The sequence below is a fragment of the Microtus pennsylvanicus genome, chromosome 18 (assembly GCF_037038515.1).
Source record: "Microtus pennsylvanicus isolate mMicPen1 chromosome 18, mMicPen1.hap1, whole genome shotgun sequence".
NCBI classification, from domain to species: domain Eukaryota; kingdom Metazoa; phylum Chordata; class Mammalia; order Rodentia; family Cricetidae; genus Microtus; species Microtus pennsylvanicus.
Genome location: NC_134596.1, coordinates 7318283 through 7337681, shown reverse-complemented (window position 1 = coordinate 7337681; position 19399 = coordinate 7318283). Strand labels below are relative to the sequence as shown.

The window sequence follows — 19399 nt, the reverse complement described above, 5'->3', positions numbered from 1 at the left end:
AGCTTTTGCCTTTCCTATGTTTGGGAGACTCTCTAAGTGGGTGGGATCTGAAGGGGGGTAATGGGGCTCTCCAGATCATGAACTGGAGGTTCCAACAGAACAAGTGGGGCCTCGTGGGGTCTATGCAAGCACTTAGGAAGCTGAGGCAGGAGGATTGTGACTTTCAGGTCAGACTGGGCTGCAAAGCCTAGCTTTAAAAAAGAGAGATAGGAAGGGAAAGAAAATAAAAGGCACTCCAACCCATATTCTATCTTTGTATAATACTAAAAGAGAATAAACCAGTCCTAAGCTCCGCTCCAAGGAAGTCTTTAAAAATTAAAGTGCCATGTCAGTGTCGCAGGCCTCTTTTTCTTCAAGATAGGGTTTCTCTGTGTAGCCCTGGCTGTCCTAGAACTCCTCGAACTCACAGAGATCCCCTGCCTCTGCCTCCTAATTGCTGGAATTAAAGGTGTGCACTACTACTGCTTTCTGTTTCTTAATCTGAATTTCACAACTATAGTTGGTTTGAAAGCTCACTGTACTGTGCACTCAAGTGCATTTTTCTGCATTTTTAAGCGTAGTATGGTGACATAAGCCTGTTATCCCAGAATTTGTGAGGTGGAGGTGGTGGGAGAATCCCGAGTTTAGTAAGTTTGAGGCCAGCCTGGGTTGTATGAGATCCTGTTTCCAAAGAGCCAAATGACGATGATGATGATGATGATGATGATATATTTTTAAAGGTTAAAAATACAAAATACATAAAACAATAGCCTATGTTTACAGGACAGAAGAAATATACAATTAGGTGTGGTAAGGTAACAGTGTACAGAAAATCAGATACTTGATTAGGCAAGGACAATTGTACATGCCTTTACACATAGCTACTCGGGAGGCTGAAGCAGAGTACCTGAGCCCACTTTAGGTAACATAGCATGATTCTTTTGTTTGTTTGTTTGTTTTAAACAAACTCTTAGACTCTGAAGAGATGATTCAGTCTACTCCTAAAATGATGTTAATAAGCAATATGAAATAATAAGGATGTGATTTAAACCTGAAAAGGCCTTCCAGCCAATATCTGGGGTTAGTATTGTAGCGAGATTTTGCAGAAAGAGGTCTTTAAAGCCATCTTGCGTGTTTTGTTGTTTCCCATGTTGTTCAGTCCTTTTTCCGAATACCACTCGGGCTGGCGTTGCCCTTTGGGAGTTGCACGGCACTTAGCATGCATTGTCCCCTAGAGGGACCACAACAGCAAACAGAGACACAAATTCACTCTTGGGATAAAATAGAAATTAATTGAAGAAGCAAGAGTCTATAATTTAAGGCGTAGTTAGCCCTGTGAGGAAACTGTCGCTTTCCCATTTGCTGATTCTGTGCCAGTCATAGCGGCACTGCTGTCTGCCCAGCAACCATGTCGCCCGTGTTTGTATTTTCCTGCGTATGTATTGTGATATAAGCTCAGAACCTTCCCCGCATTATCTGCTGCGTGCTTCAGACCCTTCATCTGTCGGCGCTTACGTTCGGTGCTGAGGTTTTGAAAGAAATACTCCACAGCAGATGAATTGTGCTTTTGCTGCAGAGCTCCTGCCACATGGATTACAAGCTCTGTTTCTCCATGCTTGAATACACTCCATCAAAAGCACATTATCCTCCACGGCTGTGGCCAGCTGCCTAATTGTATCTGCTGTACCCATGCGCTGGTGGAACATGATACCACAGAGGAACAGGAATGATGAATTACCCCCTGCAGGTGATAGTGATCGTGATGATTTTTAATTTCCTTCTTCCTCCTACAGTCTAGAGTCTAGACTGATTGCATTTCATTGGCTGCCATCTTCTTCCATACCCGCATGGGTTCCCCTTTGTAAAAAGACCCACCGCGCTGACACACGTGAAAAAGTCGTTTGTTTAATTCTTACCCATTATTCCTCAAATGCATGGGTGTAAAATGAACTGCTTACTTTTATGCATACAAAGTAAGCAAGAAAAATGTGGCTTAAAGAAGACTTTCAAAATGATTCTGTTTATACCTGCTTAGTGTTATTTTCTTCCTGTGACACCCACAAGACACATGAGCAATTCCCTCTGGAACAGTGTTCTCTACAATAGAGCCACACGCCGACGACTTCTCCATGTGTCTGAAATGTCAGAATCAGAACATTCTCAAGTGACCAGAAGTCGCTGTCCCCAGTCTCTGTTTCATCCTGTCCTCTGCCATCACTGTCATCTCACTCTTTACTGTGGTGGCAACGGCTGCCCATTCCCCTCTCTTGGCCTCTGACTGATAGAGCTGAGTGTGTGTTTGGGGGGGGGAGGGTGGTGTTTAATATCACCCTGACTTTGTGGATTAGCCAGTTACTTTTGATACTTGGGCTTCATACCTTTTTCTTCCAAGCAATCCCTGCTGCCACCGAGATACCAAGGAAACTAGCAGCAGTGTGCCCTGTGCCTGCCCTTTGAGCCCCTGCTCTCCCTAGGCCTGGCTCCAGTTGCTCACTGCTCTTACCCAGGTGTCGTCTCCAGTTCTCTGTGATGGTCTTCGAGTCTGGTGTTTGACTTCCGAGGGGAGAAGAGAGGTCATTGAGATTAGCACTTGGAGCCAGGTGTGCTGGTGCCTGCCTTTAATCCCAGCACTTAGGAGTCAGAGGCAGGCGTGTCTACATAGTGAATGCCAGAACAGCCAGGGCACCACAGAGAAACCCTGTGTCATAAAACAAAGAAAAAAGTTCAAAGTTAGCACTTGGAGGACCTAAGACAGCCTTTTACAGTGATGCCAACAGGATGATGGGACTGTAAAAGCTTGTTATGTTCTCTGGAAGGAACGGTTTTGTTCTCAAACCAGCTGACGTTTGATTGAAAACAGCACTTTGCCCAAATGGCTCTACAGAAGTCCTAGCTCCAGCCATAGTTCAGCTGGCTTCCCCAGCTGCGCTTCGGGCCAAATCTTCCTTCTGTCTCCGAAGAATCACTTGTCTAGTAGTCAGTCCTGCTGACAGAACCCAGACCGGTGTGGCTCATGTGCTCTCCAGTCAGGTGTGCTGGACGGCAAAGCACAGTGTGCGGCGAAAGGGCAGCAGCCACGTGGGCAAGCCAGCCTGGGCTACATGGTGAGAACCCTGTCTCAAATGACTCCAGAAACTCTGGCTTTCCAGAGCCAGTGTGTTCTGTGTTCACGGTCCTGGGAAAGCGCACTATAGAGCAGGTTGTCTATAGATCATACTCACCTTTTCCTATGCCCCTCGTGTCTGTGGCCTCAGTCTCCAGATGCCACTGGGACACTGGTCTGATGAGGAAGTGTGGAGTCAGTCAGGAGGGTTCCAGTGCTAGTCACCAAAACAAAAGAAACGTTTTGTTTGTTTGTTTGTTTCTTGTTACCCCAAACTCATCAATATTTCTCTCACTTTTTAGCTTTATCTTTGGTTTTTTTTAGCTAAATTTATAGATGGTTGTTTGGGGTTAGAAGACAGTTCTAAGATATCTTTGTACTTTGAAATCCCTCTTGAGACTGGCATTCCATCATCATTATTAGCTATCCTGCCAGGTCATTGATTGACAGGCTGCTTTTTATTTTAAAAAAAAAAAAAGAGAGAAGTAGTTTTCTTTGTGATTTTTTTTTTTAATGCATCTCAGAATTGAGAAACATCTTTCTTATCAGTACACTTTCTCTTTCTTCTTTCTGCTCCCCAGTGTCTTAATGATAGACAAAAGAAGAGCAGGTGGAAAGGTCTGGAAGGTCCCAGCACCAGAGATGCCCTTACCACAAAGACAGTGTGAGCCACTATCCTAGCACACAGATACATCCACCAATCTGAATGCTCCCTGACTCTCCTTCTAAGAACCCTTAGGTTTTTAAAGAAGATTCTATTGTGTGAGTGTGGTTGATTAATCTTTAGACATTAGTACTTGACTCCGTCCATGGTTCTCTCCCTTCCCAGAGGAAGATTGTACCCAGCCATTTCCCTTCCTTTCTAAATAAGCCAGCCTTAAAAACATACAACAACAAGACAAAAACAAAGATAGTAATAAAATCATTAGATTCTTATCAATTTACTTTATCTGTATTCATTTCTTTGGTAAATCCTCAGTGTACAATATACAATTGATTTAGTCAGTTATCCTAACTATATAGGGCTAGCTGCATTTAAGAGACAAGGAACTAAAAATATACCTAAAACTGTTTGAGAGCTATATAAGATGGTGCTGGGTGAGAGATTTAAGCTATGCCCCAGCCCTGCTCTTAAACAGACTGCAGCCTGAGGCCAGGCAGAATGTGATCAGTTTGGGGAGCAGTACACTCAAGTGGTATCTGCTCAGCGCTGCACCAGGAGTACCGTGGAGGACAGGGCAGACACCAGAAATATACTTACAAAAGCAGCTGGCTTCGTCTGTGAAGGTGCCGTAGGTATAGACGACCCAGGATTTGTTATAGAAGCTCACTGTAGCCTCATGCCTCTCTGGAATAGCCGGTGTCTAAGAACCTCTGCTCTGTGATTCTGTTGGGAGAAGTATCAACAGCATTTCCATTCCCTCTTTGGTGTCTAACGTGTAATGAACTTCAAGGTTAAGTATTGGATTTGCTTTGGACTCAATGTGAAATAGCCCTCCAAGATCAATAAAATTCTCCATTCTTTGCAAAAGTGGCAGAGCACACAAATTGACCTGATGGTGAATTTTCAATAATCAATGCCTTGTTTTTAGCGCTTTGTAAGCTTAATTTAATGCCAGTTTTGAAAACAGGTTTAGTCCACCTAATCCATTATGAAAGAAAGGGAATGGTAGCATTTAAGTTTTAAACAAGCCAAGGTGGAATTGGGCTGCAGAGATGCCTTGGTGGTTAATAGCTCGTGCTGGTCTTGCCCAGGACCCAGGTTCAGTTCCCAACACCTACATTCAGCAGCTTACAACCCCTGCAACTCAGGGTCAGGGGATCTTTGCCCTCTTCTGGTTACCACAGACATTAGGCACACATTGAAATGACTAGGTAAGGCCATCCTGATCTGACTCCATTTTGTGTTTACTTAAATGGTTTTCAACCTTCTACCTCCCACCCACCCACCCATGGTTCCTTCTGCCTTGACAACATATTTGAAATTTCTATGGCCTTGACTGTGGTCCAGATGTAGTAGCCAAAAATAATTGGAAGGTTATGTCTAGAATAATTAACTATCCTCTGCCCGGAATGAGTGTTCCAAGGTTCCTCTGACTCTCACTGGATCTTGATGTATCTCTTCGGGTTTCCTTTAAAATGTTGTATCCCTGAACTTGGGCACTGAGAGACTTTTCAGAGTCTCAAGCCCATCTTGGTCTGGTTGTCCATGAAAAAGACTTAAAACTTTGAATTTTCGATTAATCATCATGTTTGTCAATAATTTATCTCATGTGGATCATTACCATGTGGTGCTCACACCTACATACACATAAAATAAAAATAAATATTTTTTCAGATGTGAAATATATATTTATCTGAATGTGTTAAATCTTTTTCTGGAGACTGTCTTGTATTGTCCCAGTAATATTTAGAGTTAATTTTATTGGTTTTCCTTATATGTATGTTTTGTCAAAAACATGTGTTTGTGTTTATGATATTTTTATAAACAGTTTTGAGTGCTATGATTTATGCTCATTTTTAATAAATAACATTTAAAAATTGCATCTGCTAATCCCATTGCAAATTTTTTTTTATTGGTTTTTCAAGGCAGGATTTCTCTGTGTAGCTTTGGAGTCTGTCCTGGAACTAGCTCTTGTAGACCAGGCTGTCCTTGAACTCACAGAGATCTGCCTGTCTCTGCCCCCCAGTGCTAGGATTAAAAACATGAGCCACCACAGCTCAGCTCACAAAATTATTTTAATTTGCTTTAAAGTTGGGCAAACTAGATTAAAAAACAATAGTAGTTACAAAAGAGTGCTTCTCCTGTGACCCAGCCCCAACTGTAGCCATGATCTCACAGATGGCGTCTTTTGTGAAACAGTCTGGACACCACTTCCGGCCGTGCCTGGTGGTGCCTAGCTATAGATGCCTAAAGTCTGAGGAGAGCTGGAGGGCGCAGGGTGACTTCCTTGCTGTCTGCCAGTTTCTCAACTAGTCTGTTCTGCCAGTCTAGCTGGGCCTCTGCCTAGCCTCCTGCCTGGGGCAGCCTTGCTTGACTATTTCTCTGATAAGCCATTTATTGATGGTTTGATTAGCCTTGTTACCCTTATTATCACACAGTTCTATGGGGAAAAGCCAATTGTGGTCTTCATTTTCCTTATAGCATCTTTTCCTGGAAAAATAGCGACGAGTCAGTTGTGAGGTGTCTAAGCTTTGAGATAGTTTCTAAGGTGTCAAGTCTTAAAAGACAGAATAGTTAATGATTGTATCGTGTAATTAGTTTAATAATCTATCATATTCTTTTTTAAATCACAGGCAGTCGCTGGGTACTTTGATATATATTTTGAGAAGAATTGCCACAACAGAGTAAGTATCATGAGTTATTCATAAGGATTAATTATATGGAGTACTCTGTTTGATTTGTGCCCTAAGGTGTTTGATCAGAAGCGTTTTGCTGTTGTAAGCAGTTGCAGCTTGTATTTGATGTAGTAGATTAATGTACCATGATATTAAAAATCGTGTACTTCATCAGATACTTCCGAACTTTACCAATGCAGGTCGTGTTCTCTACGGGCCCTCAGAGCACCAAAACACACTGGAAACAGACAGTGTTTCTGCTGGAAAAGCCGTTTCCAGTGAAAGCAGGTGAGAAACATTGCCTTCATTCTGGGGGGATGGTAGTCATCACGTGTCCTTAGAGGAGCATAGCCGAATTCTAGTAAAGGAGAGGTGGTGGTTTCAGCTTCTCTACATAGATGTATGCAAATAGCTGGAAATCTTCATGGAAGTGGGGGATTGCAAGGGTCTTTTCCAGCCTCGGTTTCTCTCATTTTGTTTTTGAGTGGTATTTACACACACAACATTACTTACTTGACACAGTAAGTAATTGTTTTGGTTTTGAGACTAGGTCTCACTTTAAAGCCCAGGCTGGCTCCAAGCTCAGAACAATCCTCCTGTCTCAGTTCCCTGCATGCCCACTGCTCTTCTTCTCTGTAGCTGCCATGTTTACTTACCATCTTTTCTCTGCCATCTCAGCTTGTTTTCACATCTGCAAACCACTGTAAAGATTTCTGTGGTCATGTGCTGAGAGGCCGCCAAAAACACCCAGGGAAGGCGTGGGGAGGGGGCATCGTTTCTGTGGCCATGTGCTGAGACTGCCGAAAACACCCAGGGAAGATTGGGGGGGGGGGGGGCATCATGAGTTGGAAGTGTCCTCCAGCAGGAGCATGAGTTCTGTTGTGCTAGATGGGAATGGCTCTGGACAGTTGTCAGCCTTCTCAGGCTACACAGGGGTTCAGCGTCAGCGTGGGGCTGCATATCACCGTTATGCTAAGCTCTGCATCCTGTTTCCTGACCTCTGAGATAGCTTTGGTCTCACTGTTGGTGAGTAAATTGAATGTAGGTGCAGAGGAGACTGTTAGAGGAAAGCAACATCTTGCTGGTGCCTCTCACTTCAAGTTCCAGTGCTGTCTGTGGGAATGAGACCTTGATAGTGCCATTTTCTCTGAAGAAAGCTGAAGCATAGCACAGCTGACCCGAGACTAACACAGACGAGGCTTTGGATGCAACTCTACTTTCATTTTTGCAGCTCACATTGGCCTTGCATGAAAACTTGAAGGTCCTTCTTGTAGCCAGCTTGTCATCTTAATTCTAGGACTCTAAAGTCGCATGTTTTAGACGTGAGGATGAAGATAGCTTTTAAGCTTGCTTCTCCGAATTCTCTCTTAATTTCAAAGAAATACTTGATAACTGGCAAGAATTTGAAATTCTATCTATTCTTCTTACAACCCTGAAGATGACTAGTGTGTGCTTCACCTCCAGGCTTTTCCTAATGTTATGAAGCTGGTGTGTGCTAAGGTTGCTCTCTAGCCCAACAACTTAACACCTTTGAATGAATAGAGCCGAGAAGTTTGTTGTTTAAGAATGAGCATGCCTAAAGTAGAGGTATGGGGTGGTTAGTGTCATCCTCTGCTTCATAGTGAGTTCAAAGCCAGCCTGAGCTGTGTGAGATATTACCTTGAAAAAAGTCTCTCTCAGATAGATAAATAGATGAATAGTAGGTAAATAGATAATAGATTGATAGATAAATAGATGGATAGTAGGTAAATAGATAATAAATTGAGTGATAGAGATGATAGACTGATAGATATAGATGGTTGTTAGATGTCAAAATAAGGGAGATTTAACAAACAAGCTTGGAGTCCCTCACTGCACAGGGGCATTCTAAGTGCCTGTCCTCAGGAGTTTCTCGCTCTGTAGGGACATTCTAAGTGCCTGTCCTCAGGGTAGTAGCAGGAAGAAGAGGCCTAGGGCAGAAAATAGGACACAGTACATGTTCTCCACTTGATAATAACTAGAACCCGCAGATTGAAGTCATTGAGAGTTAAGTAAGATAAAGCAAATGGCATAAATTGCTGATCAACAGATTGAACAAAGCACCTTATAAGCCAGACCAAAAGAAAGTATTAGTAGAGAAAATGGAGAAAGCAGAGCCTCAGATCCACATCAGAGGGCTGGCAGGGTGGTTCAGTGGTCCAGGTGCTTACTGCCAAGCTTGACGATCTAAATTCAGTCCCTGAGACCCACATGTAGAAGGAGAGAATCAACTCATAGTTGTTGGCCGCATGCATGTGCACATATACACACACACACAGTGATAAGCGTGTGTTCATGTACATGCATTAAATAAATAAATGTAGTTTTAAAAACAAAAAAAATGCTTTAAGTTCTGTACATTTAGAACTACAGAACATTGAGAGAAATGAAATCCTCTGAATGGAGAGGTGCGCTGTTGGTTGGTATATTCTCTGCACCATACACAGAGACTAGCACACTCAGTGGATTGTAGATACCATTTGTTTTTTATCAAAACTTGTATTACATTTTATTTATTTGTATATATAGGTGCACACGTGGCACAGTACCCATGTGGGAGTCAGAGGATAGCTTAGGGGAGTTGGCTCCTGCTATCCACAGCGTGGGTCCCAGGGATTGAATTCAGGTCCTCACTTAGGCTTGGTGGCAATGAACCAACATCAGATCTAGATACATAAAATTTAAAGGCTTTAAACTGTGTAAAACGCATGGTCAATAGATCATCTTTTGAAAGGCTTATAAAAGGGAATGTTGGCAAGACAACTGTATATGCCATCAAAATTTTAAACTCCCTCATTGGACAGTTTCATCCAGATAAAATTCAGATTTTCCCAAAGCTGTTTTTTAAAAACCATTCTTGTCTTCCAGCTTCACCCTTTCAGGGCCCAAGACTAACTCATGCCCCAGCTGCATCTTCTTGTTGGGGCTTTTGCGGTGCTTTGGGACAAGCCCCGGACGTCATAGATGCCTTGGCAAGCACTCCACCACGGAGCTGCAGAGAAGACATTTCTTAGTTCACTGTCCTACTTTCCTAAGAACTTCCTTGGGTTTATTCTGGGTAGTCGTCTCCTCTGCAGCTGCTGTGGCTTCTCTGTGTAGACTTCCACTTCTGCCCTGTTCACTCTGGGGAGTCTGCGGTTGTCCTCAGTCTGTGCCTCTCTCCTCTCCTGTCCTCTCCAGGTCAGCTCGTCCACACATCTGCTGCTGCGTCCCCTTAGCATGTGTCAAGTTCTAACAGCACATTTGTGTCGCCATATGCTGTGCTGACTTCTAATGGCATGAGTCCTTAGCCTTTCGGTTTTATCTGGTAGTGTGTGGCTGAGGGACTGCAGTAAGACTACTTGCTTAGGTCCCATTCTTCGGTCACTTAGGGTGGCACCATGCCAAGGCACGTAACTCGCTGCTGTGTGACCATCTTGCCAGCTTCAGTGTGCTTGGGGACCTTACTGTGTGGCTGGACTTAAGCAGGTTGTTTTATCTTGCATGGCTGAAAAGAATTTTCAATGTGTGGTTTTATGCATGGCAGAGATTTTAGGTAGAGTTCAAGCCAAGAGTCTATTTTGAAAATTTTACAATTTATGAATTTTGATATTCATGATGTAACATGCAAGATGTTTGTTTGTTTGAAGCAGGGTCTCAAGTGGCCCAATCTGGCCTTAAATTCACTATATATGTGAGGATAGCTGAACTTCTGATCCTTTGGCCTCCTCTTGAGTGCTGACATTATGGGTGTTGCACTAACATACACTGATGCAGTTTCAGTATAGCCGTTATACTCTGCCTATGTTGTTTACATGTGCATGTGTCTGTGTCTGCTTCTGTCTGCAGCAATGGCCAGTGTGGTTTGGTAAACTAAATTCACTCCCTGCGAGGGTAGACTGAATACTTAGAAAGTAGGAAGACGACTGGACCTGATGGTTTACTCTAGGGAGACAGGGGCAGGTAGCTCTCTTGAGTTCAAAGCTAATCTGGTCTACATGGAGAGTTCCAGGCCAAGCAGAGCTTTACAGCAAGACCCTGTCTCCAATTTTAAAAGAAAAAAGAAATAATAATTAAAAAAGAAAAAAGAAAAAACAAGGGGAAAAAAGCTGCGAATAAGGAATTTCTCCCACTGAGAATGTATCTGAAATAAGAATTCAGACAATTCATTTGGCTAGGAGCAAAACTCACTAGGTTTCTGTTTGCTTTATTTACAAGCTAGTTCTAAAAAAATTTGCAAAGAAACAGCCCACTTCAGAATTTAGGGTGCTCCAGCTTGGTGGTGGGGAGCTGTCGCCAGGAAGGAGTTTAGTTGCAGAAGACATCCTTTTAAAATGTGTGGTGTTTCTTTGTATCCGAAAATAATACACTTTGTTTTACACAGCTTACACAACAATTTGTATTACAAATCTGGATCTGTTTCATGTTTAAATTTGAAAATATGGTTGTCATCAGGCTGTTTCTTTACACACATAGTGTGTTTGCTCAGGTTGTTGACACACACAATGAACTTGCTCAATGGTTACATACACAGTGAACTTGCTCAGGCTGTTTACACACAGTGCACTTGCTCGATGTTTACGCACAGTGAACTTTCTCAATGTTACACACAGTGAACTTGCTCAGGCTGTGTACACACACAGAGTGAGCTTGCTTGATGTTTACTTACACACACAGTGAGCTTACTCAGGCGGTTTACACACACTCGATGCTTACACACACAGTGAGCTTACTCAGGCTGTTTATACACACTTGATGCTTACACACACAGTGAGCTTGCTCAGGCTGTTTACACACACTCGATGCTTACACACACAGTGAGCTTGCTCGGGCTGTTTACACATACTCGATGCTTACACACACAGTGAGCTTGCTCGGGCTGGTTACACACACAGTGAGCTTGCTCAGGCTGTTTACACACACTCGATGCTTACACACACAGCTTGCTCGGGCTATTTACACACACTCGATGCTTACACACACAGTGAGCTTGCTCAGGCTGTTGACACAAGCTTGCTCCAGCTTTTTCTCTCCATCCAGAAAGAGCTTGCTGTACACTCTGAGCAGCATCAGTTATTTGTATCTGCCTGACACTGACTAATTACTCTTATCTAGCCCGCTGTGACAGCCACTGCACTTCAGTTAGGTGCGGACAGTTGAAGGGGGCTCAGCAGTATGAATTATGTGTTTACCACTGTGACCCTTCACACCATTTAATTAATTTCAGTAAGTGTGTATTGCACCCTAATCTTTGAAATGGCTGCTGTGGAAGAGAGATAGATCTTTTGTTTTATCTTCAAACATGAGAACAGCAGCAATGTCAGCTTCATATTTAAGGCAGTTCATGCTTAATGTTTCTCCTAGTGTTGTGAGTTCTCAGCCCCTGTTTGTTTCAAATAAAGGCAGTCATTTTAATAATTCTATTGGGTGCATAATTTTTTCTGTGCTTTCCTCATTGTCTTTGTGTCCCTGAGACAGCCACACTCTATGGTCCAGTATCTCCTGCCTCAGCCCCCTGAGTGCTAGGATTATGGCTGGGTCACTGCCCAGCTTTGTGTTTGTATATGTAGTTTGCATTTGTCTGATTCCTGATGACATCAGCATTTTTCATCTGCTATTGGGATTTGTGTGGCGCTTGTGAGAAATGGGATTTTTGAGACAGTCTCTCTCTGTGTCCTTGCCTGGCTTTACCAGACTGACTTTGAACTTGCTATCCTCCTGCTCCTGCCTCTGCCCCTAGGTTCTGGGCAATAGTCAGGTGCTACCACATCCTGCCCTTTTGCTGGATTTTTAGGTGGGTTATTTTTTTGTTAGTTAGCTGTAAGAATTGTTTGTGTTCTTTATAAGGTAGGTGCATTGATGATGTCTTCATCCCAGTTTCTACCATGTCTTTACAAAGAATAGCCATAGAATAGAGGTTTTATGAGTTTTACTGTCAGCCATTGATAGCATGTGCCTTTCGTGCTGATCCTAAAACTTCAGCTGATTCTGACAACGATGTGTGTTTCTTCTGAAATGTTCAGGCTTGCTCACAGCATTTAGGTTTCTAATCTATTTCATGTTCATTTTAAGAGTTACTGATTCATCTTTTCAGTTGTTCCGTCTTCATTCTCTACAGAACTGTCCTTCTCCATTTAATTACCTTGGCGCCTTTGTCAGAAGTTAATGGGCCATATGCATATGGGCCTCCTTCTGAGCGCACGCTTTGTTCTGTTGATCTATGTGTCTGTCCTTAAGTCAGGAGGACACCATCTTTATAAACGTTGATCCTCTAACTTGTTCAAACTATTTCGGCTCTTTCAGATTCCATTCACATATACATTTTATCAACTGGGGTGCTGATGAGGGTGCGCTGAGTCCACAGACCAGTGGGGAGAATGTGGTCCACATGGTGCTGAGTCCAACCCCATGCATATCCTCCATATTTCATGGTTGTATGTCGATACATGGCATAAGTTCCATTTTCTCTGTGTTATGTACCAAAACAAGTCTATTTAATTCATGAAGTGGAATCTTCTCAGTTTCTGAATCAGTAAATGATAAATTCAGACCAAGTTTATTGGAGTGAAATGAAAATTTAAAACTACAAAAGGGGGCTGGAGAGATGGCTCAGAGGTTAAGAGCACTGGCTGCTCTTCCAGAGGTCCTGAGTTCAATTCCCAGCAACCACATCGTGGCTCACAACCATCTGTACTGAGATCTGGCGCCCTCCTCTGGCGTGCGGGCATACATGGAGGCAGAATGTTGTATACATAATAAATAAATAAATCTTAAAAAAAAAATAAAAAATAAAACTACAAAAGGAAATGGCTCAGCTGGTGAAGTGTCTTCCCTTCAAGTGTGGGGACCAGAGTTCAGATCCCTAGCACCCACATAAAGAGCCAAGTGTAGTACCACGTGTGCCTGTGAGCCCAGATTAAAAATCTGGAACAGCTGATCCCTGAAGTCACTGGCTAGTCTAGCCCAGTTGTGAGTGCAGGTGTAGTGAGAGACTCCTGTCTCAAAGTAATAAAGTTGGGCCAGGAATGATGGCACACACTTTTAATCCTAATGTGTGGAAGGGGGGCAGAAGCAGGTGGATCTCTATGACTTCAAGGCCACCCGAGGCTATATAGTAAGACCCTGTCTTAGAAAACAAAAAATAAAGTAGACCCAGCTGAGGAGCTGTTGGCAACTGTTAAGCTTCTGCAAGAGAGCAGTCAGTTTTCTTTGGAGTCCCTGGTCAAGTCACTCATGTTCCATAGAAGGCACACCGACATCTAAGAATATATGAGATATGAGCAGCACAAACTGGACTTGATGGGGTTAAACAAAACAAACTGGGCACTGTGGAGCACAGCTTTAATCACAGCAGCTTTAATCAGGAGGCAGAGGCAGGCGGATCTCTGTGAGTACAAAGCCAGCCTGATCTATATAGTGAGTTCCAGGAGCTTGTCTTAAAAATAACAACAAACTGGGCGGTGGTGATGCATGCCTTTAATCTCAGCACTCAGGAGGCAGAGGTAGGCGGATCTCTGTGAGTTTGAGGCCAGCCTTGTCTACAAGACCAGGAGAGGCTCTAACTCTACAGAGAAACTCTATCTCAGAAAAACAAAAAACAAACAAAGATAACAACAGCAAAGAAAGAACACCAAGCTAGGTGGGAGGAAAGGAGAATGGATCTGGGAGGAATTGGAGTGGTCTTATTAAAGCAGGGAATGGTGAGGACACCACTGCCAGCCTTCTTTGTCACTGTAACTGCAGAGAGATGGGGGAAGTGAAATGAGGTTTCACACTAGAAAGGCTCAGGCATCCCAGAGAGTCTTCAAGAAAGCCTGCTTGCCTGTAACAGCTGCGGTTTCATGGAACTGGTGTGTGCTCACTGTTGGGCCTCTGTGGTTCCTCCTGTTTACATGGCAGGACACTGAAGGCCGGCAGCCATGTCTTGTGCCTCTGTGACGACAGAACAAGAGACCCACTGGATGGTACGTTCTTACTGTTCTTACTGTGTGCTCTGCCTTACTTTGTAGGTGAAGCCTTGAAAGGAAAGATCACAGTTCACAAGAATAAGAAGGATCCTCGCTCCCTCATTGTGACCCTGACCTTGAACAGCTCAACTCAGACTTACAGTCTCCAGTGACCATCTTGGTCTCCAGCTGCTGCAAAAGCTGAAGCACACATGATTCTCGGTCTTTAACATGGGATCGGGCGGTCAGTGGGAGGGGCGGGCTCCACAGGGCTGCAGCTCCTGGCTAGTAAGTGTAGAATAGAGTAGGGAGCTCAGCAGAGGACCGTGCCCTCCTCCTGCTTCTGCTGTGGGACCCTAGTCGCAGAAGCCTGCTTGGCAGACTAGCTGAAGGGAGCCCTCTCCTGCCAGACTGAGAGTCATTTAAATTATTGGCTTACCTTTGAAACAGTAGTAATTCTGGATTTCTTTTATATATTTGTAAGTTTCTTACTATATATTTTTTTTAATAATGAGCAGGACAAAGCCCTGTTTTGTTGGAGGTTTTCTTTCTGTACGAACAGTTTTTAGTTGCATCCTTTGCTGTAATATCAGGGTATCTTAAGACCAGAGAACCAGTGGACAGGACAGAGCAGTGGCTTCTGCAGGTTCTGTTTGCAGAGGCTGAGCCTGTCCTCTCCAGCCACCTGCCGCTCAGCTATCTCTCCTCAGCGTTCTCGAGCCATAGATAGCACTGCCGGGGAGTCTGACCTCAGTACTTACCCTAGGTGTAATGGACTCCTCTCAAGGCTGAGATGGATAGAGATGCCTCTCAAATGCTGCCTTTCAGACCAGGTCACACATGCATCTGCTAATGTTAGAAATCATGTTATTTCGGTTGGAAGAATGAAAATGCTCAATAAATTGTCTAACTATTGGAGAATTGAAAGCTTCCTCTTTGTACTGATTGCTGTTGTGAGGTCATAAACATTTAACAAGTCAAGGAAGGTGTCAATTTCAAGAAGCAGTAACTCCAGCAGGTGAACCAGGCGTGTTGTCTGCCCACACTAGACACCAGTAGGAGCTCAGACTAGTCCTGAAGTGGGTGGGTTCCCATGCAGTTGTTGATCTCATGTGCTCTTAGTCTCTTTCCTTAGCCCCACTCCCCTTCACAAGATGCCGGTTATGTTAATACAGTTCAGGTCTTGAGGTCAGGGCCTCAGTAAGAGGAGGTGACAGTATTGTCGTTGTTCATTGAAGGAGCTCCTCCCAGGAACACAGAATGAATGAGCAGCCTCAGCAGGCTGGCCTTTACAAAATACAAGAAGGGAGGGCTACAGCAGAAAAGACCTGGACTGTCAGCGGAGGGAGATAACCCATCAGATTTTGTATTGTTTTGCAATATTGAGATTTAACTCAGGGCCTCACCCATATAGAGAAACACTGAGCTATGACCAGGCCTTCCTTCTTTTTTTTTTTTTCTTATTTCCTTTCTGTTGGAGGAGGCTGCTTGTTGGTTTCTCTCCACCCAGCTAGCTTAGACCTGAAATAATCACACAGAAACGGTTTTAATTAAATCTCTGCTTGGCCCATTAGCTCTAACATCTTATTGGCTGACTCATATTAATTTAACCCATTTCTATTAATCTGTATCGCCACATGACAGTGGCTTACTGGCTAAAGTTCCCAGCATCTGTCTCCAGCGGCTCCATGGCTTCTCTCTGACTCCACCCTGCTTTTTCCCTAGCTTTCCCTGCCTACCTAAGTTCTGCCTTGCTATAGGTCCAAAGTAGTTTCTTTATTCATTAATGGTAATCACAGCACACAAAGGGGACTCCCACATCACCTTTCAGTGAATAAATATTTTCTACTATTTAAAAAAGTATTTCTCAAAAATTACCCCTTTTGCCAGGCATGGTGGTGCACACCTTTAATCTCAGCACTCAGTAGGCAGAGGTAGGTTGATCTTTATGAGTTTGTGGCCATCATAGGTTACATAGTGAGGCTGGTTTCAAGCTGGGGTTTTTGTGTCAAAGGATAGGGAAAAGGAGAGATTTTATTAGGGGCAGAATGGAGGAGTTTGCTGTTTTCCTTAGGTAAGCTTGTTATGAAATTGGGTTTGTTGTCTGAGGATGGGCAGCCACTTTTCTACAGTTTCCCAATAGCTGGTTTCTGAGAGCTTTGAGCTCAGTTTAGGTCCTTGGCATTTGGGATATGTGTGGAAGTGTTCCTTAGGGGAAAATTGTCTGGATGTTTTGTTTTGTTTGAGTCTCATGTAGTCCGAGCCAACTTTCAGCTTGCTTTATAACCAAGGGCAATATTGGGCTTCTGATTCTATTACATTCACCTCCTAAGTAGTCTGTTTTCTGTTGACAGAGGTTCCTGTTCCACCCAGTCCTGCAGCTGTTCAGTCCCAAAGAAACACACAGAGGCACACATTAATTATAAACTGGTTGGCCTAGTAGCTCAGACTTCTTATTAATGAATTCTTACATCCTATATTAACTGATAATTCTTGTCTGTGTCAGCCACATGATTTGGTACCTTTTATCAGTGAGGCAGTCACATCTTGCTTCCTCTGGGTGACAACTGCAGACTTTCCTCTTCCCAGAATTCTCCTGTTCTGCACACCCTGCCTATACTTCCTGCCTGGCTACTGGCCAATCAGTGTTTTATTAAAATACAAGTTTTTATCACCTTCTTGGAATTTACCTATGTTTCCCACTTGTACCTGTCCCTTAGGGTGGAAGAAGCAGGGTCTCATGTGAAGTTACATAAGATTAATCTCAGGGCTCCGTAGCCCCTCCTCCTGCAGGAAGGAATATTACGCTACTGCTAAGAGCTTTTAACCAGAGAAATAGCCAGACTTGTCAGCCATCCACCACCATCATGGAGACCAGACCTGGGTCATTTGTAAAGACTGAAATTAGCTCATAGAGCTACAGATGTCGTCTGTACCTGCTCTCTTCTCGTAAGGAAACAGTTTGTAATGAGAGTCAAGGGTGAGGAGTGCCCGGTGGGCACTGAGTGCAGCAGTTTTGGTTCAGTGCCCTTAGGACGCCACCTTCTTTATTTGAGTCTCCTGCAGTTATCCTTGCACCCCCATGTCAGCTAAGTAATTGAGACGTGGCTCACACCGCTGACGGTACTTCCCTGCCCCCATCTGCAGTGGGCTCCCCAGCTGCTCTCATGCTCCATAGAGAGTTGTGGGCTTTCCACCTCCGTGAGAATATCAGGTTAAGCCATCGATAGTGTTCAGGGACCATGTTTCCTCAGTTGAGACTGAGGTAAAATGTGGGTGAAGTAAATTGAGGTAAGGTTTATAATCTGTGTAGAAAAGCCACTTAGGAAAGGAATAAATGTATTTTTAGTGGCTGCCATGAGAGAACAGTTGCCTCCTAGGACTCATGACTGGTCACGGCAGAGAAGACGGGCACAGCAGGACAGAGGTTACAAGGATGTTGCTTTTTAAAATCGAAAACATGGAGCGAATGAAGCAATTGCAGGTCCATCTGTGCTGATGGAGGGTTGACTAGAAGGTAATTTTTCAATTTGTCTACTTTAAGCACGTCCAAACAGTTACAGTTACTGCTCCGTTTCAAGAAATCTAGAAAACTGCAGCTTTGTGGCTCTTTATCCCCTAAGTTCAGAAAGCTCCAAGAGGAGTGGCAAACTCCTGGATAAGCAAGAGCCAAACATCGTAGCACACTAGTCATCCTAGTGCTCAGAAACTGAGGCAGGAGGATGGCAAGTTTAAGGCCAGCCTGGTACAGCTCGATATATCCCCCAAGGCTGGTGTTGGTCTTTGATCCCAGCCTGTAGTGCTATTTTGCAAAGTTTTAGAAACTTGAGGAGGGACAGAATCTGGAAGTAGGTTCCTGAGGCCAGGGTCCTTGCAGAGATCTATCCAGGGCTCCTTCCTTAGGACCAAGGCCTTGCATAGACTCCCTACAAGCCTGGAGGGCCAAGTGACTATATGCCGATCCTTTGTGAACCAAAAAAGCAATTCTCAGGCCGAGCTTGGCGGTGTAATACACACCTTTAATTGCAGCACTCGGGTGGGAGGCAGAGGCAGGCAGATCTCTGAATTCCAAAAAGCTTGGTCTCCATAGTTCCAGGCCAGCCAGAGCTACCGAGAGAGACCCTCTCTCTAAAGAGAAAAACAAGAGCTAAACATCATTCCGCCCTGATTTGGATGAGAACGGTGAGGGAAGTTACTATGCATAGCAAAACCATCTCAACAACCCTGACAGAAATGTGTCAACAGAAGTATTAAAAGCTGGAGTGTCACAGCTCTACCGTAAACTACAAAGTGACTCAGTGAATGAGTGACTCCAGGGTCTGAAGGAGTTTTCAGGGGTCTGGCAGACCTCCAGATCTAGAGGGGCTGGCTGAGCTTATGTCAGCGGTGTTGCCTCAGACACCGACGCAGGATATTTAGTGCGTCCTTGCCCACCTGGCAGCGGGGCATTGTTGCCTTGACGAGTTCGTCTGGTTTTTAACCTCGTCTTGATTTTGAGTGTCTCCTTGCTTCAAAGTGAAGCTTTCCAAGCAGAATGATAAATAAGCAGTTTCAAAATATCTTTACAATTCGTTTGACCATCCTAATACATTTTTCATATATTGTCTGAGCATCTTGGCTGATAGCAAGTAATTCATATTCTTCCAGGTCCGGATTGTGGCTGAATCATACATAAAAATGATCTGCCACTGAATTCGTTTGATTAGTGGAAGTTAACAGGGAAGGAAGAAGGCAACTAAGTTACAGTGTATTCTCTGCACAAAGTATGCATTCAGTAAAAATGAGGTCTCCATTAACTGTGAATCTTGCTATGGGAATGTTAAACCAAAAGGTAACTTGGGATGAGCTCAATTTATTTATTTATTCATTTTAGGTTTCTGTTTATTTATTGTATGGGTATGGGTATATGCGTACCTGGTATCTGAGGGGCCAGAAGGAGGGCATCAGATCCCCTGGAAATGGAGTTATAGGTGGTTGTGAGCCATCATGTTTATCTGGGAATGGAACCTGGGACCCCTGGAAGAGCTGTCGGTGC

At 43.8% G+C, this 19399-nt stretch overlaps 1 protein-coding gene across 2 annotated transcripts in view; it reads left to right on the top strand.

The window, feature by feature from the left end:
• Prmt3 (protein arginine methyltransferase 3) overlaps positions 1-15285 on the top strand; it is a 67743-nt gene extending 52458 nt beyond the window's left edge. Inside the window, exons 14-16 of one of the 2 annotated variants that reach the window (XM_075952300.1) lie at positions 6380-6430; positions 6622-6709; positions 14428-15285. In XM_075952300.1, coding sequence (XP_075808415.1) covers positions 6380-6430; positions 6622-6709; positions 14428-14537 — 249 coding nt within the window. In that variant the 3' untranslated portion in view covers positions 14538-15285. The remainder of the gene's footprint in view (positions 1-6379; positions 6431-6621; positions 6710-14427) is intronic. The other variant, XM_075952301.1, reaches the window with a different exon arrangement.
• The last annotated feature ends 4114 nt before the right edge of the window (positions 15286-19399 follow it).